This window comes from Pygocentrus nattereri, chromosome 1 (assembly GCF_015220715.1).
Source record: "Pygocentrus nattereri isolate fPygNat1 chromosome 1, fPygNat1.pri, whole genome shotgun sequence".
In the NCBI taxonomy this organism is placed as follows: Eukaryota; Metazoa; Chordata; class Actinopteri; order Characiformes; family Serrasalmidae; genus Pygocentrus; species Pygocentrus nattereri.
In genome coordinates this window covers 10,089,846-10,115,458 of record NC_051211.1, presented here as the reverse complement: position 1 = coordinate 10,115,458, position 25,613 = coordinate 10,089,846, and the positions used below count along the sequence as shown (strand labels likewise).

The 25,613-nt window shown below is 40.6% G+C and overlaps 1 protein-coding gene across 6 annotated transcripts in view; it reads right to left on the bottom strand.

Moving 5' to 3' along the window:
- Window positions 1-25,613, bottom strand: part of camsap3 (calmodulin regulated spectrin-associated protein family, member 3) — a 56,610-nt gene that overhangs the window by 16,172 nt on the left and 14,825 nt on the right. For 4 of the 6 annotated variants that reach the window (XM_037537743.1, XM_037537752.1, XM_037537747.1 and 1 more), the window contains exons 2-5: window positions 18,070-18,335; window positions 5,717-5,857; window positions 2,021-2,098; window positions 1,827-1,859 (exon numbers count right to left, since the gene is read on the bottom strand). In XM_037537743.1, coding sequence (XP_037393640.1) covers window positions 1,827-1,859; window positions 2,021-2,098; window positions 5,717-5,857; window positions 18,070-18,335 — 518 coding nt within the window. The remainder of the gene's footprint in view (window positions 1-1,826; window positions 1,860-2,020; window positions 2,099-5,716; window positions 5,858-18,069; window positions 18,336-25,613) is intronic. The other 2 variants (XM_037537748.1, XM_037537759.1) reach the window with 2 other exon arrangements.

Here is a 25,613-nt window from a genome sequence, read left to right as displayed (position 1 = left end):
TCTCCGTCTCACACCCACGTCAAGCCAATATAAACATGTCTCATTCATGCGGTGCCATTGCCAGGCTATGTTGGCTTCTGAGTCTTGCAGTCTGTAATTCACCAAACATCTTGTAAATAGTGGACGTGTAAATAGTTCCTAGCCACTATGATCAGCATGCTTTGGTTAACTACCAGAGAAAGCTCTGCATACCATCATTAATCAGAACTGCTGCTACCTCATTTGCACATATGGCACTTTCTTGTTGAAATATGGCAGTCCACAGAACTGCTGCTACCAAACTTGCACATATTTAACCATAAATCTGTAGTTGGTATAGTGTGGCTGACATTTGTGAACCGCGACTGCTAGAGCTAGACCTTAAGTTAATAAATAAATGTCAAAAATCTGTCAAAAAAAAAAAATAATAATAATACAACTATTCAATAATGCTAGTTTATGCTAGCAACCCTATGGGTTGGTTTCTAGTAGTAAGTTAACATAAACAGAGATTCACATTCATCTGGTAAAAGACAGAGTTTTATTTAAAGCTTGTAAGACATAAAAACAGATTTTAGCTGGTATGTAGCAGATTCAAAGCAACTCTTTTAGTAAAGCACCCTGGCATAGGCCTGCTGTTGGTTTCTATGTCTAACATCAGACTGAAATGCACTGGTTAGGCTACCACTCATAATCACAGTCCGTGACTTATTTTAAACTCCCAGAAGGCCTAGAATGATGTTGCTTCTCACAGAATTACTCCCACACACTGGAAATCAAATATGGTTGTTTCCTATTTATGTTGGTCCCTATTTATGTTTGACACATTAGGCCTTCAGTTCCGCTCCTGAAGTCCTATCTAATGGAAGAGACAGCTTGGCTGTACCTAGATAACAGAGAAAAAAAAACTGATTGGCTAATTTCTCAGTTATGATTTCAAGACTACCCGTTGTTTCTGATGAAAACTGATGAAGCAGTACTTCAATAGTGCTGCTGTTTAAACAACAAAATTATTACATTAAACTATAAATTATATATTTTTTTTCTCAGAAACCGAGGCACTGAGGGTTCTTCACTGGTAACGGGAAACATCATTGCTTTCCATGCAGCAATGATGCATCCATCCTTAGGCAAGACTCCCAACACTACATTGGCCTGCCTTTGTAACATGACTAAACTGGGAGTCATTCTGGAGAAGAGATTCTGTCATAAATGTAAACATATTACTATTTGTGTTCTGTACTTCCTGTTGGTTCCATTGCATGTTCTTTGCTTTATGGCAAGTCTGTATTTGTTTCTCTCGTTTTCAATGGTGCCAATAAGGGACTACAAACTAACTCGGTAACTAATGAGTTTCTCTACAATTCACTGAGACACAGATCAGATTCGATGCATTTGCTGGCAGGGTTACATTAGTTTCTAATGGACGCTTCTAAACCTAGTAGCCTTGGGTTCTCTTGCCTGCTACATCCGCAAGCTACTGAGGTCACCAAACTGTGGACGTGAAGAAGGGTCACAGATCAGAGCACCACTTAAGAAAGATCTTAAGAATTTCTATAGCCATGCCTTATAGAAATCTACTACTGTAGCTGCACGATGTAAAGCACTGCCTTGAAGTACAGTGTTAGATCTAGATCTCAGCCTAACCTCTCTGATAATGATGAATGACATCAGCACTGTGAAAGAGTGTGTCTGGCTTAAGAGAGGAGAGAAGCTTACTAATGTTACAGGCTGCTGTGCATCATGCCAGCAGGGGGCAAAAGAGGACAGGCACACTTGATACTAAGACAGGAAAATGGAGGAAAAGAGGGATGGAATGGAAGACAAAGTGAGAGAAAGAGACTTACAGGAACAAGTTTCCAGTACCAGCGGGTGGGACACTGTTAGAGACGAGTGGAGGGGGGATATGAAGAGAAAACAGGAGCGAAGAAGGGAGAGCAAAGAGGAGAGGTAGTAAGTATACCGCAGTGGAAGCTTTGAGGGAGAAGACGGGAACTGTCCAGAAAGAGAATTTCTGCATATGTGCGTCTGAATGTCTTACCGAGGGCTGAACAGGCTGTGGCTCAGTGCTAGGCTGGGTTTGGTCATTCTCTGTCCTTTCCTTCAGCTTCTGATTTAACTGTTGAGGTGGGGGGAAAAAAAAAAAAAAAAAAAAAAAAAAAAAAAAAAAAAAAAACACAAAACACAACTCACTTTTAACACATTTCAACAAATAAGACACCTTCTGACTATCTGCTTTCTGAAGCAGCAGCCAGGAGAGCATATTAATATTTCTGGCCATAAGAAAATTTTCTCCATCAGGATACAGCCTTTGATTTGAATAATTAGCATTAGCTGACCATTCTCATATACATGATGGGACTGGAGACTAAGACTGACTGTAGTAAAAGAAACCATACTATGCAAAAGTCAGAGACCTCCCTTCATTTATTCAGTTTTCACTCTGAATGGCCGTAAGTTCTCAGCATTAAAAAAAATGCAGAAATACAGGGAGATTCACTTGAAAGAGGCCCTGTATACTCTGTAGTATCTTGCTAGGATGAAGCAATCTGAATGAAACAACATGCAATGTGCTCCTCAGTATATGGAGCTTCCGGGATGCCCTGGTGAGGTAAGCACCGGACCTGACTTATTTCTCAGTCAGCTGATATAGATACTTGGGTTTGTGCTGCTACCATGATGATGCTGCATACATCAAAGCTATATACACTCACTGATCAGGCATAACATTATGACCACCTCCTTGTTTCACGCTTGTCCATTTTATCAGCTCCACTTACTTTATAGGTGCACTTTGTAGTTCTACAGTTACAGACTGTAGTCCATCTGTTTCTCTGATACTTTGTTAGCCCCTTTTTACCCTGTTCTTCAGTGGTCAGGACCCCCATGGATCCTCACAGAGCAGGTACTATTTGGGTGGAGGATCATTCTCAGAACTGCAGTAACACTGATGTGGTGGTGGTGGATTAGTGTGTGTTTCAGTGGTGCGAGTGGAACAGACACAGAAGTGCTGCTGTGGTGTAGTACAAAGTGCACCTATATAGTAAGTGGAGCTGATAAAATAGACAATGAGCATAGAAACATAAGGTGGTCTTAACGTTATGCCTGATCAGTGTATCTGACAAAACATTACAGACAGGCCTCAACAATGAAATAATATATCAAACTTTTCCACATCTCCAAAGTTTAGTCTTAAGCCGTTAGTCACACAGAACACAACTAAAATCTGCCTGATTGAAAATGTCACTATGAAAGAACACATGAGCATGAAAAATCAATTTCGCTTACAGCAGCATTAAACTTCACTGTGCACCAAGAACACCTAGGTAAATTTTAACCCTGTTAATTTGTGAACCACTGAAGCTTCAGCCAATAGGAAGCAAAAGGGAGTCTTCTTTCTGAAAAAGAATCCTCAGTCAATTTTGCTCGTCACTCACAGTTGCAAAAAAACTAACCAGTTACTCAGCTAAGATTAACCGTTTACTGATCGATACATTCTCTCCAAAATCACCTCATATCAGTACTGTCTGTACTCGCCTGACTTTTGCTCCACCTCCCTAAAAGAACATAGCTAGGCTGCAGTCCAGTATGACTGGCTTCAGAAGTTGTGCAAGTTTTCTGCTTCTCGTTATCCAAGTAATCCCAAGCACATTCAGTTATATTGAAGTCTGGACTCTGAGGGAGTCAGTCCATTGTTATAAGAATCCAAGTAGCATCTTTGATTTGTAAATTTTCTTTAGTTTACCCTGCCCCCCTCCCTCTCCCTCCCTCAGTAAGTGCTTCTTGACAGCTACACATTCTTTCAGACCCATGGTGCTGAATTGTCTTCTCACATTGGAAAAATGGACAGAAACATCATTGGATTTTTCCGCAAATCTCTAAGATAACAGCTTCAAGCACTTGTAATAGCCATTTCGACTGGGAATTAAACAAAGGGTGGTGGGGACATCTGCACAGTACTGCTGGTAACGGGAAAATATCTGAAAACATCAAATAGTGTTATATACATTATTATATTAAGTTGGCTTCTCACTCTCTAACCAGTGACTCGCAAGGATATACCATCCTGGAACCTACATCAATAAGACCAAATGAACAGTATGTGTGTTTCAGACATGCTGTTGTTTCTGTCATAACACATGTTGCAATAAACTGAAACAAATAGCATGGCTAAGAATAATTACACAGCCCTGCCCTAATCATGTATAGGCCTGGGTGCAGTCGAAACGTGACCGTATGCATGAGGTGTTCCCTATTGTACAGACTGAATTTCTTTATTAAAATTGTTAATAGTTGTAAAATAAAATGCACAAGGTGATGAGGGTGCACATCACTGGTTGTCTAGTTCAGACATACTGACCACAAAAATGTTTTGCTGGTTGTTGGATTGGGCCCCTCTGATCTGCAGGATTCAGTTAGGCTGGATGTGCTGTATGAGGTTATCCGTGTTGTCTGAATGTGTACGTGAGGATTGGAAAGGCTGTATACTCTGTGAGACTGTTTGGGCACTATACATCGTTGTGAGTCAGGTTATGCGTTAGACCGGGCCTTGAATCCAGTTTCCAGGTCCTGGACTTTGCATACACTGGTAGGTATAGTTGTAGGTGGCCAAACAGCTCCATCAGCAGTTCAATTAACCACCAGTGTTTACAAAATACAGACTGGAAACTGGATTCAAGGTCCAGATTTGAAGACCTCTGCCTCTGACTACTTATGGAAGTGTACAGTAATTATTTGTATTTGTGGCAAAACAAAATAACAGTTTTCCCCTTATCCCAAATGTAGCCTGACAGGCCAAAACATGTTTGAGGTCTGAAATTTGCTTCTTTACTTTTGCACTGGAGCTTTAAATGCTGATGTAGCAAACATGCAAAATAAGTTTATTTATTGGTTAACAATGTGTAAAGTGCTTAATGCCTAAATCACAGTGTCATAATGTAACAGTGATATAACAGGGTAATATTATTAATATTAGCATTACAGGTAATTATCATGACGGATTCTATGTCTGAAGTCATGACAGCTTGCTTTTTGCTAAATGTACTCTATTTAGCCCTGATGATATCAAACATTATGAATTCTGTCTTGACACTTACTGGTAGTGGTAACATTAGGCCAAACACAATCCCTCATGACAACAACAGCATATTACATACGGCATGACGTTTATGACATGTTTATGATAGCAGGGTTCAAATATAGCTAAAATTTGTTTAATCGCTGTTATCAGAACAAAACCTCATAACTCCATTTTTCAGTTTTTGGCATATTTTGAAAATGTCTGTTGCCCTTTACATTGTGTGTAAATTTCATGATACAGGGACCAAAATAAACAGCCCAAAATTATGTGGGAAAAACTCTGGTTCCACTGACTTCCACTAAAAATGAAGTAAATAATTTCCTTCTCCTATAAAGTTACCATTTGGGAGATAGAGTTTTGCTCTGACGGCAGCGTTATACTGTCTCTGACACTGTATGACACGGTCATCTATGAAAATTGACAAAAGTATGCTGTATGTATCAAACATTCATTGATAATTGAATACAGCACACTTCTGTTACTTGTTAGCTACATTAGCCTCGTAGCTCCTGTGTAGAACTGAAGAGGCTTCAGACACCAAATCATGTCTTGTCAACAATCATGGTAAGGGAGGAAATTGTGTATATTTTCACTATAAAGTCGAGTACGTTATCTCCATGTACTGCTGTGTGAATCTGTTTACAGTTGCACACTTACCGTGTTGACCCAGTGCAGCAGGGCACTCTCCCAGTCAGCCTCTCCCTTGATCAGATCCGCTCCTCCACTCGCCCGCACCGTGCTCAACGTCTCCATGGCACCCACCGCCATCAGCACATCTATCAAAGCCAAGTGGGCAGTCTGCACCAATCACAAGGGAGAAGAGCAACTGTCAGAGGGCAGACGAAACCCAGCCACCATTAAGACCAGCCTCATTCAATAACGCAGTCCAGTGACATTTACAGCAGTCTGACAGCATTGCAGAGGCTAATGGAGAAAGCCTGGAGAGGATCTCTGTGACGGGAAGAATCAGAAGTGGCTCTGGGGTGCTAGTGTGTCATTTAAACAAACCTGTTAACTGCATGAGGTTGAACACTGACTTACAGGGCAGAACAGATATGAAAAAACTCATGGATATCAATTTTAAGAAGCAAAAACTCTGATAACCACTAATCAACCAGCATAATTTGATTGGCGATGCCTCAAAGTGAAACTTCTGCACTAAAAAAAACAAAAAAAACAAACAAATAAAATCATTAAACAAAATAAACATACTAAATTTATTGCAGTATGTAGGCTACAGTTTGCGCTCCAAACAACCTTGACAACAGAGAAAAGTTGGTCATTGAAAGCAACGATTTAGATTTTGGTTATACTTTGCACTTTGGCCCTGCTGTTTGTGAATTTTTTTGCCATTTCAAAAACTGTAGCTACTAATAGCATTAACTTGCTAGACTGTCTGCCTTTGTCATTTTGCCGTATTCAGCGAATCAAGAGGAATCGTGTGTCTTCAAGTGGTATCAAACCTGTAATGGAGACGTTCTCTCGGGTTTTATACCTCATCTTGATATTTGACATGAACAGCGGTAAATTATTTGTCTAATGTCCCTTACAGGAAACATGAAATACTTACATATGACTGACATTTTCACTAGTGATCTACTGCTGATCAAACTGCTTGAACTTGTCTGCGCTGACCAGCCCCCAAAAGCATTTATTTAACGTTATTTGTAAAGACTTATATTTTGACATTCATTGTATGCCCACTTAATCTTTGTTTTATTTGGTCAAAATTTTCAGATTACAGCAAACATTCTGAAAATATTCTGAAACTACCTTCTCTGAGCATCTTTGGTGCATGTCTAAATTTTATATTTATATGGGAATAGCGTTCTAATCCAAACATCCAAACGTTTTCCAGGTGCAGTCATATGCAAAGTTTAAAATAATGGACTAAAAAACAAATAAAATGTGCCACAACTTTTACTCAAGCCACATTTTTGAAGAGAACGTGTTTACTTATTTTCATATAGAAAAATCAACTAAATGTAGTTTAACCAGGGTGGCCAAACTTTTGCTTATGACCGTATATATCCACTGACGCCAATATATAAACATTTATAAAACATACAGGACTAGATCTACCTAGATCAGCATTACAGAGAAACAACATTTATTTCTATTTCTTTATAAAGGATTACAAATGCAGTAAAATTAATGAAACATATTTTAGTGCAGTAACCTTGCATCACAAACATGCTTTCAAGCGTTCAAAACTAAATGTATGCTGATAGTGATGTGATGCTGATATCATCTTGCATCCCCATTTTATGTGGTCAAAAATGAGAGATTCAAACAGGTTTTAACAGTTTTACAGAACAACATAACGGTCATATCCCGATTCCCAGTTTCCAATTGTCAAATTTCACTGAAATTATGTTGGTTTGCCAATAACAACAGGCAATGCTAACAACAGCATTTTTTCCAGTATCGGTCAAAGCCATCGTTGACAATTCACCAATAACTTGACTTTTTTGGCCACAGCATCAGGATTCTAGCTCGTGAAACCTTTGAATCATCCTTTGTTTAATGATGTTGCAGCAACACAGGCAAAACCGATCCATCTAAACACAAAACACCATCACGGTTATGACAGAAAGGTCATGACAGCACGAGACTGATGTCATAAAACAAATTGCTTTGTTCTCTATAATTTTAGACTTGTTATTTTGTTACGTAACAATTGAGAAAGTACAATAATTTCAATCACTAAAGCACTGTCGAACTAAAACTACTGCAGTATAAAATTAACATTTGATCAAAACTTAAATTCAGTATTAGCCAGAATTTTTTTTATATTTTCAGGCCTAATTCTAATATAAATCTAGCAAACAATCCATGGGATCTTTGCCTATAAAGACCAATATCTGAAACCCTAATTTTGTCATGTGACATTGCTTGGGCCAAGTAAATTACAGCGTGATGGACAGACGGACAGACAGAGGAGTAGACAGACACAAATGCGCTTCTGTTTGTTTGCTGTGTTTTGCTGTTTAATCTACAGTATGAAACAGCTGCAGTGAGTCAAACATGGGAATAGATCAATATTGAATATGCAGTCTGCACTTTTCCCCCTTCCCTCTGCCCGAGTTAAAGCAGGACTCTGCTTGCCTCCTGCTTCAACTTCCTCTTTCTCTCTGATATATTGCGGCATGATTCATGCACTGGAACCAACACAACCCAACCATGCAAATGAACTCACTGGGGAATGTACCCTATTCTACAAACCTCGCATCCACATCTGTGCTCTATGTGCATCTCCAGAGTGCAGCCGAATCAGTGTAGGCGTACAAAGTAACCATCGCAACCCCTTCCTTCCTAACATCATCAATGCAGCCATTTCAAATATACGCCAGGAGCAGCATTTCCGGCTCCCGTCCAAAAACAGAGGAGCGAGATGCGAGGGACCTCCTGCATCCTGAGGCCATTAGTTCTCCTCCTCTCATCCTCCCAGCCCATTAAAAACAACCCGCCAACATTAGCAGCTCAGCCAGGGAGAGCTCCTTACTGCCGATAAGAGGGTTAGGTCATTACCCACAGCCTCCGCTTACACCAGGAGCCACTTTCTACACCTGCTCACACTGACGCACTGACACTGCTACTTTTCCTAGTTCTATGGTTATAACTGCTACTACTGTTACTACTACTAGCACAACCACTGTTACTATTGTTACCATCCCTGTTACTACCAGTACTGTTGAAACTGTTACTACTGCTACACCCCCACTGTTACTATAATTACCACAGCTACTGTTACTAGAATTACAAAACACCACTGTGAACACTGTTACACCTGTTGCTGTTACTGCTCCAGTTGTTAGCATTTTCTACTTTTACTACTGCTACTACCATTGTTACGACTGCTACTTTTACTACTACTGTTATTGTTACAACTTTTACTACTGCTAATATCACCACTGTTACTATAATTACTACTGCTATTACTACTGTTACTACTTCTACTGCTGCTTCTACTGAATTTAATTGAATTGAGAACCAATTGTCACTGTGTTTGCACACTGTGAAATTAGACCTCTGCATTTAACCCATGCATGCAGTGAAACACCCACATACATGCACACTAGGGGGCAGAGAGCACAGTTGCTTGGAGCAGTGGGCAGCCCTATCCACTGCGCATGGGAAGCAAGTGGGGGGTTAGGTGCCTTGCTCAAGGGCACTTTTACTACTGCTAGTATAAGCACTGTTACAATTATTACTATTGGTATTACTACTGTTACTACTTCTACTGCTACTGTTATAACTTTTACTACTGCTAGTATCACCACTATAACTACTACTACTACTACTACTACTACTACTACTACTACTACTACTACAGTTACTATAATTACTACTGCTACTACTACAGTCACTGCTGCTACCATTACTGTTACTACTGCTTTTTTTGATTATTACCACTGTTACTACCACCACTGTTACTTCTGCTACTGATACTACTGTTACACCTGCTACTGTTTCTACAAATACTGGTACTACTCCTATTGCTAGAGTTACTCCTAGTGTCATGCTACTGCTACTAATACTGCTACTACTACATTATACAGTTGTGTTTCTATTATATTTAAATATATTAGCAGCTTCACAAAAGTCTGTAAGTATAATACTAAATCTCAAAGTCACACACCACTGCAGAATGAATGAAAACATCAGTGAATGGGTTTGGGATTACTTGAACTGTGAGAAGGAGAAAACATCTAAGACTGAACTTGGTGTGGAAAAATATCCCTGCAGATTTCTGAAAACTGAGAGCAAGTCTCCCAAAAAGAACAGAAACTGTAATAAAGGCTTGTGTGGGCACAGTAAGAGCATCTGTGTACTTTTCTGTTAAACATATGTGGATAGTTTCTGACTTTTGTATCGTGGTGTATATCTTCATAGTGCCCACCTCTGTTACTATAACTACTGCTACTACTTTGCATCATTAGCCACTTTCTACACCCCTGATCAACCCTGTCTTAATGACACTGCTACTACTTTCACCGCTAGCATGCTTACTACCCTTACTACTGTTTCTGTAATAGACACCAAGTTACACTCTGTGGGGCCAGGACAATGGAAGATGTGAGGTCACTCGAGTGCTTAAGACACCGTAGGAACTTTTGACCAAATGAGGGAGTGAAAGCCGCCTGAGCGCATTTGGCTGACCTTGCACTTGGAACATTTGTTTAAGTAAACTGTACTGATCTAGGATCATCTTATGGTCTTTTAGATGCCAACACAGCATACAGTGCAGATGTATTCCAGCAGTGTGGGTCACAATGCAGAATTTCTTAGACACTGACTCAAAAACATCAAACTACAAACAGAACCACAACCAAATGCAACCTTAGACCAGCTCTCTTTAATCTGAGTCATTGCTCTGTGTATACAAATCTACATTTCCAGGATTCTTCAAGGACAGGCCCTGTGTATTTCCGCTAGCTGTCCACTTGATGGACAGTGAAAGGGTCATGCCAAGCCCAGACAGACAGTCATTTCCAGTGAGTTGGATGATTGCCAGGTCTTTACCAACCACTCCAAGGGTTCATGTGATCAGGCCATGTTTTGGCCACAATACATGGGAAAAGACTCCTCACATTGCAGCTTGAGCTGTATGTCATGTTATCTGCAGACTCTGGGCACCGTGTTCTAAATATGACTTCTTTCTGCAGTGTTACTACACACGCTGTGGTCTCCTCCCTCTCCTGCGCTGGCTACAAACACACACTCTGTTATAATCATTAACTCTCAAGTGAAGGAACAGTCAGAGGAACATATTCCCCAGTGCATGCTGCCACATGGTATTCATGAGCCTGAGTCTGCAGTACACACACACACACACACACACACACACACACACAGGGTCAAATTTCACCAGGCTTGCAAAAAAGCTCAAGATGTGTTTCACTTTAATACCTTTATGTTAGAAAAAAAAAAATCTTACTGTTGTTTTCATCATTGCTGCTGTTTATGTTGTAATAATTCATTTCTACTAATCAGTATTATTATCAGTATTATTACAAATATTGTTTTTCATTCTTGCACAATAACAAATTCAAATTTTTTATTTTGCTGGGGCAAATCACCATCTCTAAGGAACACTGTGTTCTTTAGATACCCCCGGAGTGGTGGAAGCAACTGGAAACAAGATGGATAGATAACAGGCTTTAATAGTTGAATACAATGAAGAAATATAAAATAAATGGTAACTGATTTTTTTACATGGCATTTAACAGTCAATTACATTTTCAAGAAGTAATAACAATGTTTAATGTTAAGTTAATGTTAAGTACATTTAAAAGCCAATAGATCTGATCTATAACAATTGGAAATAGAGGCCGTCTACTTTTACTTTAGTAATATTTACAATTGGTATCTATATGTTTGCAAAGGTTGTGTACTTTGTCCACCACTGCAAATAGGCCTAAACTATTGCCACAGTAGTGGAATAAAGACTAAGAAAACACGACAAAACAACATTACACAATTAAAGTCTTCATCAACAATAGCCTTACTACTTTGTCATGGCCAAAATATATGTAAAAGCACATACTTCTCAAAATATCTTAAATATTATTATAGAATCTGCTTTCATCAAATTTTAATCAACTCTTAAATCTTCAGGCTTGCATAATGATGCACTCTTTACGCCCCTAAAACACACACCCACACACTTTCTGATCTTTTGTGTGCGACAACCAGACCACTGCAGTTACACCCTTGAGCAGCGGGGAGAGCGAGTTGGAGCTAAAGTGATGACCTCTGCGCAACTCTGAGCATGACGCCCCGTCACACAGCATTCACTCAGCAGCCTGGGACAAGCGACCTAGGCTGAGGGGCTGCGCTGCATGTGATAAGCTCCCAGAGATTAGGGTTTAGCCCACTGGAGTGCAGGACCAGTGCAGAGCTGCAAAGAGAAGACCAGACTATAGTCTCAGACTCATGTGAAGGACAGCTGTGCTACTTTTAAAATACACGATAAAGTGTAGGAGGTGCACAGAAACAATGTGTTCCAGACTGAAAGCGAGAGAGAGAGAGAGAGCAAGAGAGAGAGAGGGGTCACAAGCCCAGCTCTGCTGTGAGGTACAGCAATTATTCTGAGGAGGGAGTGGAGAGCAATTCATGACAAAGGCTAGGAATAAAAGAGAGAGAGAAAAAGAAAGAGACGATGGGGGAACGTAGGCTTGGGTTTCCCGTGAAGGCCCTCCTGAACTCGCTAAGCCAAATCACAAGTTCTCCCTAATGAGAGGGGAGCAAGGCCCAGTCCTGGAACACAGAGCACAAACAAACCTGCCACATCACCATAGCAACCAACCATGACCCACAATGCTCCTCCCCACAGGCAGGAGCTGCGTGCTACGGCTCTCGGCCTGAGCAGATTCCTGGGGCAACAGAAGCCGTCCGACTGCACTGAGCTGCCATCAGTCCAGAGCTCAGTGATATGGTCAAAAATCTGGTCACAATTTTTTTGCATCTAAATCAATATTGATTAACACCATCATCACTGTCATATTAAAACATTCTAATTTCAGTTGGTCAAAATGGTTCAGAATTCATTTCTTCCAGCTCCTATAAAAAGTTACCATTTTGAGATTGAGGCAATCCAAAGCAACTGATCACACGTTTATCTTCCACTGAAGATTATCAGCCTTTTTTTTTTAAACTCAGTTTGTCTTTCCAATTCAGCCACTGTCAAATCCAGCCGTGAGCTAGGTCACGATGCTGCCATGCTTTCACCCAGACATCTTTTAAAACTACTTGTATTGTAACGTCACTGGATGGCTCAACACGCTTGGAGGAGAACGCTAACCGTCAATTCCATTACATCAACTGAGAAACAGCCACCATCGCAGTGATGAGGGAAGAGGGACCCCTCCTGAGAGAGTGAAGCACATTGCTGCACCACCAGCACAGCTCCTTATACTATAAGACTCAGAAGCCTCAAATAACATCCACACCATCCTTCTGCAATAACTAATTTCAGCATGGAAAGTTATGCACCTTATTACCTGCTAAAACAACATGCTTTCTGCTGAAAACTTGAGCTGCTAACTTTGTTAGTTTGGTAGCTGCAAATTGTGTGTTTCTTGTTAAAATAATTAAAAGCGCTAAATCTTAGCTGTGAAACAGCATAAAAGCAACTGTTACTGTAGCTGTGTGCTATGTTTTGTTGTTAATACCTGACGTAAATCACAATATACAGTACTGTGTGAAAGTTTTAAGCATCCAAGCAAATTTTTTAACAATTTATCACAATATAGATCATAAAGTCATATTCATAATTCAAATAAACATAAAAACAATTTAAGTATTTTAAGTATAATAAGTATTTTTATTGTTCATGATTTCAAGACTGAACATAGCTAACTAGCTTACTCTGATCCATTGGATAGTACAGTTACAGCTAAGCAGCTAGTCGTATTCACCCTGACTACTACGCAAAATGTGCACATCGCCACCTAGCATTTCAAAGTAATCATTGTTCACAGTTATTTCATCAAAAATCTCATCACAATATCAAAAAACATTTTTGATTTCGGTGAATATGATTAACATTGTATTGCCCAGGCCCAAGTCAGTCTTCTCACAGCATCATAACAAACCCTTGAAGCAGAGACTCCATGATAAAGTAGAAATAAAAGAGCCGCCATCTCAGTGATTATAGCTGCGGTATAACAACAAAAAATAAAAATCCAACCATGTATACATACTTAGCCCAACCCCCCAGCCCCTTACCCCACATACGAGCGGGAGGCTGAGTGGGGTCAAGCTCTCAGTAGGGGGTGGTTTTCAGGAAACCGTGAGTAATGGGTCCTTCTTCCTCATAGCAGACACATGTAAACACACAGGCCGCAAGAGCAATCTGTATTAGCTTAGGCAAAACCAGCCCATCTGGATGGCCATTAAACACAACACAGCGATGTCGCAATCTAAAGAAGACTTTGTTGTCTAGCATCCAGCTATGGGGGGGGTGGGGTGGGGGACAAGAAAAAAAAAAAAAAGCCACATCACTCACTCAGTTGTGGAAATACACAGCCTTACACAATATATAATAATGTCACTTTGCTCTAACTTAATAGAGCCACTACGAATGCACTACACGTGTGAAAACTGAACCAAAAGGCATCTGCCTTAAAGGAACTGGACGTAATACTTGCACAACCGAAACAGGACAGAGATGTAGAAAAGGCATTCATTAGACAGTTCCCTCATCAATTCACTGGAAAAACAACCCAGGGCTCCACTGGAGCAGACGCAGACCCAGACCCCTGCACTGCTGGCCAGTAGAGGAGACGGGTTTATGTATGGGTGACACCTCCTCTTTACAGCTGTTTCCTCGTAGGAAACGCTGTCTACGCAGCAAGAGTTAAACACAAAGCACGTTGGCTGCTGTCCGAACCCCATTAACCAGAGCTGGTGGAGTAGAGCCTCACTCTGCTGATATACTGCAGCAGCTGACGTGGAGTCTGGATCACAGATTATCACTAATCTTCACAGATCTTTTATCCTCAATCTGAGGAGTGCTGGGAGAGGGGGGGGGGGCTGATAGATAGATAGATAGATAGATAGATAGATAGATAGATAGATAGATAGATAGATAGATAGATAGATAGATAGATAGATAGATAGAGAGAGAGAGAGAGAGAGAGAGAAAGAAAGAAACAGTGTGATACACACAGAAAAAGAGTGAAAATGAGTTAGAAAAGATAGCATGCAAGAAAGGAGGAAGGAAAGAAAAAGAAAGAAAGAAAGGAAGAAAGAAAGAAAAGGAAAAAGAAAAAGGTAGTGGTAAAGTGAAAGAAAGAAAAAGATTCAATTCAAATTTATTTTCATCATACATAAACATAAGTGTACATTACAGCACAATACAATGAAATGGACAGAAAAAGAGAAAAAAGAAAAGCGAAAGAGGAAAGAGTGTTAGAGAGAAAACAAAGACAAAGAGAGAGGGGGATAAAAACAAGGGCCCCGATCTCTGAACATCATGTCTTTCAGTCAGTCAGTGAGTGAGTGAGTTTATCTATAACGTGATCATTAAGATCAGTGACCGTTAACTGCCCTCGCTCTCATAGTGAACGGATGCTGTCTGATGTTTCACTGACTCCGCATTGTTAAATCTGCCTCATGCACGCCAGTAGATTGAGCTTTGCACCGATTGCTGCTGTTCCAAAGCTGTTTACTGGCTGTGGCCCACCCTGCTGCTCCATCCTCCTAATGCTGCTGCCGCGTGACCCACTTTCCCTGCCGCTACAGCAGCCAGCCAGCCAGCGCAGCCCGAGCCAGACCGTTACGGCCAAACCTCTGCGCTCCCTCACAGCCAGGCCTGGGAACGGCTCCACGCGCCACCAGACAGCGCCGGCCGAGCGCAGAGCACATCATCACACCTCACTGAACCCGTCGCTATGGCACCAGCGTAGCACCTGCCGCCATGACCACCAGACAGAGGCAGCTGATTGCAGAGCCCTCACTATGGTGAGAGCTGCACACGCACCAATCCCCTGGGAGGTTTTATGAAGCTTATGTCTCTATTAGGAAAATACTGGTTGAGGCGTGACAGAAAAAGAAAGAAGCAAACAGGTAGGAGAATCCACGGAAAGAAAAGAATAATAATCAGGTCACTGCAGAAGACTGACAAATCAAACAGAGATATTCATGTCTGAAAACGCAGTGTGGGATCTCGTTTTATTCTAAAAAGGTGAGCAGCCTTCAGAAAGAATAATTCCCTCGAGGATACGAGCAACAGCTGATGCCAGAGGATCACATCTGAGAAATGGCACATTAAGAGGTGTCCCCTGACTTCAACCCTGTGATGAGAGATGGAGCAGAAAGAGCAACAGCCACATAGAATTAGCTCTCTTTACTCAGTTTATTGCTTTAGAGCAGAGGTCACTAATAGGCAGACCGCAGTGCGGACCCAGACGCTGTCCTATGCGGACCTGGACCTATAACCAATAAACTTTGGAGAATTATTGAATTGGTCGGATTTTAATTGCTGTAACTTTTCTAGTTATAATGGTACAGCTTTAGTGACCTGGGAAACTCACAGACCAATCGTATGTGTTGTACATATCACATGTGAAGCTACTCAGCCAATCAGATCTGTGCATCACAATGAGCACTGCGACATGCACACGGGACGGATGAGGAGAGACCGACAGTTGGAGAAGAAAGTGAACCAGTTTATCTTACATGTTGTGCTCTAAAAAGAGAAAACTGACAAATGTTGTTGAAATATCACTGATTTATATTGTTTAATTTGACATTCAGTTGTTGACTAAACAAGATGTTGTTAAACCTGCTAAGCTACTTCAGTAAACAGTATATGGCGCTGAATCATAACCCAAGTTAGACATTACGATGTTTCCGACCTTTTCTTTAACTGGACCTTACTGAATTTTAATTAAAAGACCTCTGCTTTAAAGGAACAGTTCTATTTTTTATATTAACACACCTTTCACGTTATACCACAGAGTCCGTCAATAGACCTCTGAACATCATTCAATCAAGTCCATTAAATCAATCATTAAGATATAAACAAAGTCATTCAGAATGGATTGATGTCAAATGTGCCTTTCTGTAAAATCTCGCTGAGTCAGAGTTTTTCACAGCAGCGACAATTTGAACCAGACATATGAAGAGTTTAATGCGTTAAGCATGTGTTTACAGTTTGGTTCCCTCGGTCTGTAAAATGATACGCTGTTGCATTTTAGCTCTGGTTTGCTTAGCGTTCACACGGACATATCTGACATTGAACCAAAAGATGTATACAAAAGTCGTACGAGTAAAAAGGTACTGACTGAGCAGATTTTATGACGTGCAGTAGCTGTGACAATGCACACTGAACTTTCTGTACCATGCTATTCTCTGGGCTCGTCGGTTTTATTTACTTTTTGTTTCATTGGTCTTGTGACAGAGCAATAAGCCACAAGAAGCCACTGTGATTTTGCACAGTGGCTAATACATAATATAATTTCTGTGTGCAGTCAAATTTGCATATTAAGTATTTTATAACGGCAATGAATGTGTCAGCCTCAAAAATATTTAAAAGTGAAACCATCTGTTCAACGATTAACAAGTCACCCCCTAAAATGCCCCTTGACAGGAAGTTATGACATGAAATGTTTATGAATGCACTGCTTGATGCCCCAAACATTGTTTTATTATAGCTGGAGAAGGTTTTGGCCCAATTCGATTCATGATGGTGAGGCACATGCAGGGCATTGTAAGATAAAACAGTCCCCAGACAAAACATAATTTCAGACTTATCATTATTTTACCATCAACAACATACAAAATATAAACATTTTATTTTATAAAAACAAACTAAAAAAATAAATAAATCAGGAAAATTGTAGGTTCAGTGGTCATTTTGCATGGCAAATAAAACTAGACACTGCAATGTCTGGTTCCTGTCACCACTGTACAGAAAATCATTTAGTACATTTCTCTACAATTAACCACTTCACATAAAACCATTCTGAATGATTGTTTACACAGACTGCATTATAAATAAATAAATAAATAAATAAATAAGAAAAACGGATGGAAGTCTCCTTTAAAGCCTGATATATAGCACTTGATTATTGTATATTATCAGGACCCTGTCTCTTACAGATAAAGCCACTCAGCCTTAATGACTGCTAGAGTGGGGGGTTGGTCTTTATGCTCTCTAATCCCTCGAATTACAGTGTAACCAGGACTCACCCCATCCCTGCCTCTCCCTCCCTCAACACGCTCCTGGTCAGCAAAAGCCTTTTCTAAATGCAAATCACAAAAATCCCATTCCCTGTCCTGGTGAGGTAAAAGGTCAACTACTGGATTGATTTGGATGTTTGGACAGGTTCCAGTGCGACCGGGGCGTTCTCTGATCTGAAGCCATGCTCACCAGCAGACACAGATGCTCAATAATTCACACAGCTATGTCTGAAAAAGCCACACCACACACTCTTCTATCTGCACATGCCAGATGGGAATGCGCCTGCGAACCACAGCCTCAACACAGCACCTCTTACCATTTTGATGGGCTTGTGGCTGAGGTCAGCTTCAGTCACAGGGATGTTCTGATCTTTTGGAGCCAGGCCCTTTTTGCTGAGGCTCTGCAGGAGGGCGGCATAGTCTCTGGGAGGCGCCTCAGTCCCGGAGCCTCCGGCCAGTAGCAGGCTGTAAGTGCGGCAGTAGAGGTCAGGTGACAGCAGCAGCCGGGTCACGGGCGGCTTCAGGTGCTCCTGCTCGTACTGGTCACAATAGAAGGGGTCTCGTAGCTCCACCGGAACATTCTCTACAATGTAGAAGAAAATTAACAAACAATCAGAACAGCTACAGTGCATTTAAAGTAGATGCGCTAGTATTCTGTCATCTGGTATAGCACTATATTCCACACAATATTAAAGGGAACTCAGAATTTCTGTAAAATTAAATAGTCAATATGTAAATGGTTATTAAGAGTGGCTTGACGTGAAATGCACCATTCAAGAGATATATACGGAGCATATTCACAGAGCTCGAACCAGACGGTTTCGTGCTACTAAGACATCGTTTTCCCAATAGTTATTAGGGAGGTTTCTGTCCAATGTGTATTTTTACATGCATGATGTTGTTGTTGTTGTTGTTAGGTAAAATAGTCCCAAGATAAAACTTATTATCTCTGGTTTATGGCAGTTATGCCACTTTTTTAACATTACATACAAAAACTCAGAAGGCACAAGTCAATTCACTGGTGGTTAGGATAATAAGTAAAATGACTGAATTTGCCTCATAGACTCAATCATCCAATCATCACCACCACCACTATAAAGAAATCCCAGTCAGCAAGTTTCTCTACAATTAACAACTTCACATCAAATCTCTCTGAATGACTATTATCTCAACAAATGAACTAAGCAGAAACATTTTAAAAGGGTATTTTTTTAATACTTGCTCTAAAATTATTGTGGACTATCTAGTTAAACAAGTTGCAGGTTGCTCTAAGAGATGGGGCAGTCGTGGGCTTGAGGTTAGGGAACCAGCCTTGTGATTGGGAGAATGCCGGTTTGATCCCCTTGGTTGACAGTACATGACTGAAGTGCCTTTGAGCAAGGCACCTAACCATGGATAGGGCTGCCGACCGCTCACTGCCCCTAGTGTGTGTGTTCACTAGTGTGCGCATTTCACTGCATAGATGGGTTAAATGCGGAGGTCTAATTCCTCTGTGTGCAAGAAAAGTTGGCTGATTGTTCTGAATTCAATTCAGTTCTTCTTCTGAGTGGATCTGAGTGGTTCATGCAGGTGAACATCCACAGTAGAAGAAGTATTAAACACAGTACACAGTAAACATACTCTACCTAAGAATATGAATATATATTACACACACACACATACCAAATGGCCACTTCATCCAGTACACCTCTTTGTATCTTCACTTTTTGTCCATTTTATCAGCTCTACTTATAATATTGAGGCGCTTCGTAGTTCTACAATTACAGACTGTAGTCCGTTTCTCTGCATACTTTGTTAGCCCCTTTCACCCCACAGGTCCCCCACATGACGACCACAGAGCAGGTATTACCTGGGTGGTGGACGTGGTGGTGGTGGCGAGGTGTTTGTGTTGTGCTGATATGAGTGGATCAGACACAGCAGTCCTGTAAGGGTGCAGACCACTGAAGAGTCGGCAGAGAAACACATGGACTATAAAGTTTGTAGAACTACAAAGTGCCTATTTGTTAAGTGGATCTAATAAAATGGACAACAAGTGCAGATGTTATTTAAGTATGTGTGCTTAATGAAGTTGCTGGTCAGTGTGTACATGTACATACAATATTTAAGAGTTCAGGACAGAAACTGGCTGAACACTATGTTCTTGCATTCTTTCCTTTACCACAGGCTTCTCAAATATGGGACGTTGCTGGGTAGTCAGCTGGATTGTGCCCATTAAACAATTTGCAATGCAGCATAAGCAGAAAGTGTAAAATATGTGGAAACAAATAAGAAACAGCTGTAATAAATACATATTTGTTGCGACATTTATCCCAAACCACAAGCGTGGAACCAAAACTGTCTTGAAGTAAGAGGGAAAAAGTTGCTCCAGATGCTGCAGCTGCAGTAACAAGATGTTTACGGGTGGGTGGGGGAATAGCTTTTATATTAAGGTGTAAAGGGAACGACGTATGAAGGGACAAAAGTGAGGCTTTTGTGGCATAACTTCAAAACCATCACCTCAATTTTGTCCATATTTTTGGGATGGATTTTCTAGTTAATATACTAGATAACAACATTGCGCGTCAGAAGCCACAAAAGCAAATCTTTTTAAGATGACTGTACATGGTTTCAGTTAGGGGTGGGCGAAAGATAAACACCATGATACTTCAAGACCTTTCGACAACACACAATATGAATAACGATATTGGGTTTTTCTGAGGTTTGCTCATTTGGAACACAAAAAAAGCTCCGGTCATGTCCACATATAAAAATATACTATCAACATTATGTACACAACTTCTTGTGCTGCACTGAACAGGACCAACTATGCTCTCTTTATAATGAGCCAGGCAGTTGACGGGTATTTTAAACTACTAACATCCATAATAAGCACAGAACCATAATGTAAGTTATCAATACAACAGAAATATTACCTACCACTCCAATCTAGTTTGCGATGATTCAGGAATGCACAATGGTGTAATAGTGTAAGCTTTTATTGACTTTTTTGCTGTACTTGATCCAATTAAACAGGAATAATTATGCTCTCCTTGTGGTACAACATGTAGTTGGAAAGTGTTCAAGGACTGACGATATCCAAGATATGCTTAGAGAAGTATATTATGACATATTGTGAAGTAATTTATCACAATAACCATAAATACTGTCCAATCATTCAGCCCTATAATGCAGGAGATATAATTAAGTATTTGCTGTTATAAATTGTATGTATAAGATTTCTCGCTTAAGTATCAAAATAACCGCTAGATCACTTGACTACTAATGCAATCGATAGTGACAGCCCTACAAAGGACACAAAAGAGTAAGGCAAGGGATTAGTGCCGCAGGACAGTGTGGAATAGTTGTCTGAACGAGTAAGCAGAGCAGGGGTTAAACGAAGCATGATAACGTGTGTCCTGAAGGCCAGCTACCACCTACAAGACCAGAGCAGTTCTGGGTGACGGGCGTGACCTACTGGCTCCAGCTCTGTCTATCTGGGCTTCCTCTGCACCATCTCTGACTCTGACTGACGACTCTGTGTGACACCCACGTCAGCTCCAGTCTCCAGGATACACAGCAGTCCATCTCAAACATCCACCCAGAGCCTCGTCCCATCAGAGACGGAGTGTACACAATCAGCACTACATGTGGGAAGCTCACTGGTTTTAGATGTACATCGTGCCATAAAGCCCACCGATAATCGAACCATTCCAAACTTTACCCATTCCGATAACCTGATATTCTGATAACCGTGTATAATTACTTTCTTTTTAATTTGGATATGTATTAGCTCACATATGCCAGACAAAGCAAGAAAAACATCTCTGTTGAAATGAATGAACCTTTTTAGGTGACACCACTGGTGTTACATACATTTGGCATCAAGCTGAGTAAAAATAAAAAACAAAATACGTTTTATTGTTAACCGAGAGAAATCAGAAGGTATGTGCGTCCTATGAGTAACATAACAGAGCGTCTCAGATGATCTAATGCGCTTATCTCGACAACACTGGATGCTGACGGAGGCTCATCTTTTACAGGTGGTTTTGTCCTCTTCACTGGTCGATGTGGCAACAAGTTACTTTGTCAAAGAAATATATTTTGACTTTTTTTTATAAACCCAACGTTAGTCCTGCTATCTCTGCTTTGACCTCTTTAACACAACAACCTTGGCAAAGCACTCACGTTAAGGCACTGTTTCTGAGTACCAAAGTAGAGCATATTTACTCGCAAATACAAGCAAAGTTTTCATTTTTTACAGTCTGTTAAAGCATAAAATGCTGTCTTACTGACCTGCTGATTTTCTCCATCTGCCTGTGAAGAAATGCAACAAATAGTGGAAAAGTGATCTTAGTAATCCAATAGTGGCACCTCGATTGGTAAACCAAGTACTCGAGTACCTGCCAACATGCCTAAAGTGTCAATAATTTGCTTAAACACCACCAAATACTGTTCAGACTAAACTGCCCAAATCTGCTTTTGATCATCAGGGTTTGACTAATGCTATATGAAATTGATTTATTATGTCAGCAAATACACAGTAGGGCAGCTCTCAGTGGCTTCTTCATTCATAAAACATCAAAGATGAATTGATAAGATGGCAAAGATGATTCAGGGGTGATGACTCACAATATTTCAACAAACCACCCCATAATTATTTCAAATCAATTTATACCAAAATCAATGATTAAATCTGCTCTGGAACTAAGATCTGAATTTAGTGCATGTTTAAAATTAGAAATAGAGTGAGAATTTTATTATAGCCTGCCAGTTACATAATAACGTCTGTATCGCAACCAAGTTGGGCGGCAGAGCAGTTTAATCTATCCAGTGATGAGAGAAACACTGATATGAATTTCAACTGTCCATTTGCTGTTTTTTAGTGTGAAAAATATAAGAGGTTTAATAAGAAGTACAGCGCCACAATGCGTAAGCTGAAATGAATTCAATGTTTATTCTCATTAGCCATCTCTGTTTTTATCTTGTGTGCTAGCTGAATGAGTTTTGCTTAAACGTATATTTTCACTCTCAAGAGAAATGAAAGCTTTGTTTAACTGCACACGATCGTGAAATATCTGTGCACATCAACTAAACAGTCCCACCTACGTTAGCTTGATTGTGACTGTCAGCATATTTGAGCTATACTACAATACTATGAAAAACTGACCACTGTGGATTCTGACATGAAAGTTTCCCATACAGCCTGGCGGTGGGCGTTATGGGAAAAATACCATTTCATGATACAAACCCATTTTCCGGATATATAAAATGCCTCACAATATTTCGCTTTTTTTGTTTTGTTTTTGAAGCTTGATAAGTTGGAGGGTGAAAAAAAAAAAAAAACAAAGACAAAAAGATGCCTCATTAGCATGGCCACATTAAAAAGAAAATAATATATAATGACTCTTACTCCACATTTCACATACTTCGCTGCACTAAATCCAGTCAAACAGGATTAATTATGGCCAATTTGTAATAAACCATGCTGGTGATCAATATAACTACGTACTGATGTCCACAACATGCTCAGAAGAGCTTACCATGATCATCGTCCACACCCGGCCGCTCCAACCCTATAGCATGTACATTTCAGCTGGTATACAGAGTGTAAGCAGACAGAAAAGGGAGATGTGAAACCAACAGGAGCCAGGTGCATGAGCTTGTCTATGTTTTTGATGTTCCTTACAATGAAAGGCAGTTCTGGAGAGCCACAATTTGAGGTTGTGGGGCAAAGGAATACAGCTAAAAATGAAACCTGAACCACTTTACCAACAGGGAAGCAATGACCCACATACATACATAAAGCTTCTGCTACAATGGCCCATTCTGGAGCTGCAGACAGTCTCATCAGCGTATGCCACACTAGTCTGAGCGCACTGCTAAGGACACGTTTTCACGCAGTTATGACACAGCTTGGTTTAACTCTGGTTAAACAAGCACCAAAATAAACACAAAGACCTGTGAAAGTCAAACCTGAAACATATACTGCACACACCCACAGCAAACGGGTTCTGCTGCATTTATGGCCAATCAAAACCAAACAGTGACTACAGTTCGTCCCCACAGTCACAGACATGTTAAAGAGGCAATTGAAAGCCGCAGGACCTGTTCTGAGATGAGGGAAAGGACACGTTCTAGGACAAGGAAAAGGTTCTTACTGAAACAGGCTCAGCTCACAGTAATCTAGAGGTTTTCCAGGTTGCGACATCACTCGACTGGCCAATCAATAGCTTTAGTCAATGTAGTGAACATGCTAAAGACAACAAGCACTGCTCTCAGTCCCACTCCCACTCCTGTTCAAAACCCCCGAGAAGTAGATTCCCAACTCTTTTGGACCAGGTCTATTTATCACCGCAATCATGTAAAACATTTAAAAAGCCTTTAAAAGATTTTAGGGGGTGCCATTTTTTAAACTAAAACAGCTGTTATGTAAGGTTAGCTGTAAAAATAAACAGTGCAAATTGATGCTCATGTGCTGTCTATCAGCTGCTTCCGATGCAGAGCTCAAACCCACAATGCAAAGCAGGATGCAAAGGCCATGATAGAGTCTGATGAAGGGAACTGATAGAGCTGTTTCCCTGTGGGACCGGCAGTAAATGAATGACTGCTCTGTGCTGCACCTTGACAGAAAAGAAGGGAAAGAGTTATACCTGGAAATAGAGAAGGCTTTGCAAATCTAGGACGAATTCTGAAGCTCAGACTGCTGCATCAAACACGCTGCGCGCACACACACACACACACACACACACACACACACACAAAATATACAGTACTGCAGAAAAGTCACAGCCCTTCATTTTCCAAAGATGCAGAAAAACTCCCAACAACTGTGCAAGGCCTGGTAGACCACCAAAACTGTCCCCATCAAATAAACAGTACTTAAAGTTTTCATCTTTGAGAGAGAGGAGAAAAATCAAGCTCTGAAAAAAAAAAAAAAGTGTTTGTCCATCCTTCCACTGTAAGAAAGCAACTCAGCGCTTGGGGTCTGAAAGGATATGTAGCTGACAAGAAGCCCTCACTGAGAAAAGGAAATAGAGAAAAAAATAACATCATTTGCAAATCAAAACATGCAGAGACGCTGTTGGTTTTCTCAGAATACTGGACTGCCCTCCCCAAAGCCCAGAACTCAACATCACTGAACATGTTTGGGATTACATGGATCAGGAGAAGCTGAAAATCCATCCTGTATGCTTTGTTAGCCCCCTTTTTGCTTGTTCTTCAGTGGTCACCACAGAGCAGGTACTGTTTGGGTGGTGAATCATTCTCAGTGCTGCAGTGACACTGACATGATGGTGGTCTGTTAGTGTGTGTTGTGCTGGTCTGAGTGGATCAGACACAGCAGTGCTGGCTGAAGTTTTTAAACACTGCAGTGTCACTGCTGGACTGAGAATAGTCCACCAACCAAAAAATATCCACCCAACAGCGTCCTTGGGGCAGCATCCTGTGAGCATTGATGAAGGACTAGAGGACCAACATAAACCATGGAGCAAAAGATGAGCAATTGTTTTGACTTTACATCTACAAGATGGACCAACAAGGGAAGGGTGTCTAACAGAGTGGACAGTGAATGGACATAATGTTTAAAAATCCAGTAGAACTGCTGTGTCTGATCCACTCATACCACATCAGTGTCACTGCAATCCACCACACAAATAATATCTGATCGGGGATGGTCCTGACCACTAAAGAACAGGGCGAAAGAGGGTCGAGAAAGTATGCAGAGAAGCGATGATGCATCACAAACATAAAAGACTTAGTTGTGAATCAATAAAAAAAGATTTCTGTTGTGAATCATTTCAATCCCACAGTACAGCTTCACAGATTCATAGAAAGTTATTACACAAAATCTGAATTTTGTAAAAAAAAAAAAAAAAAAAAACAT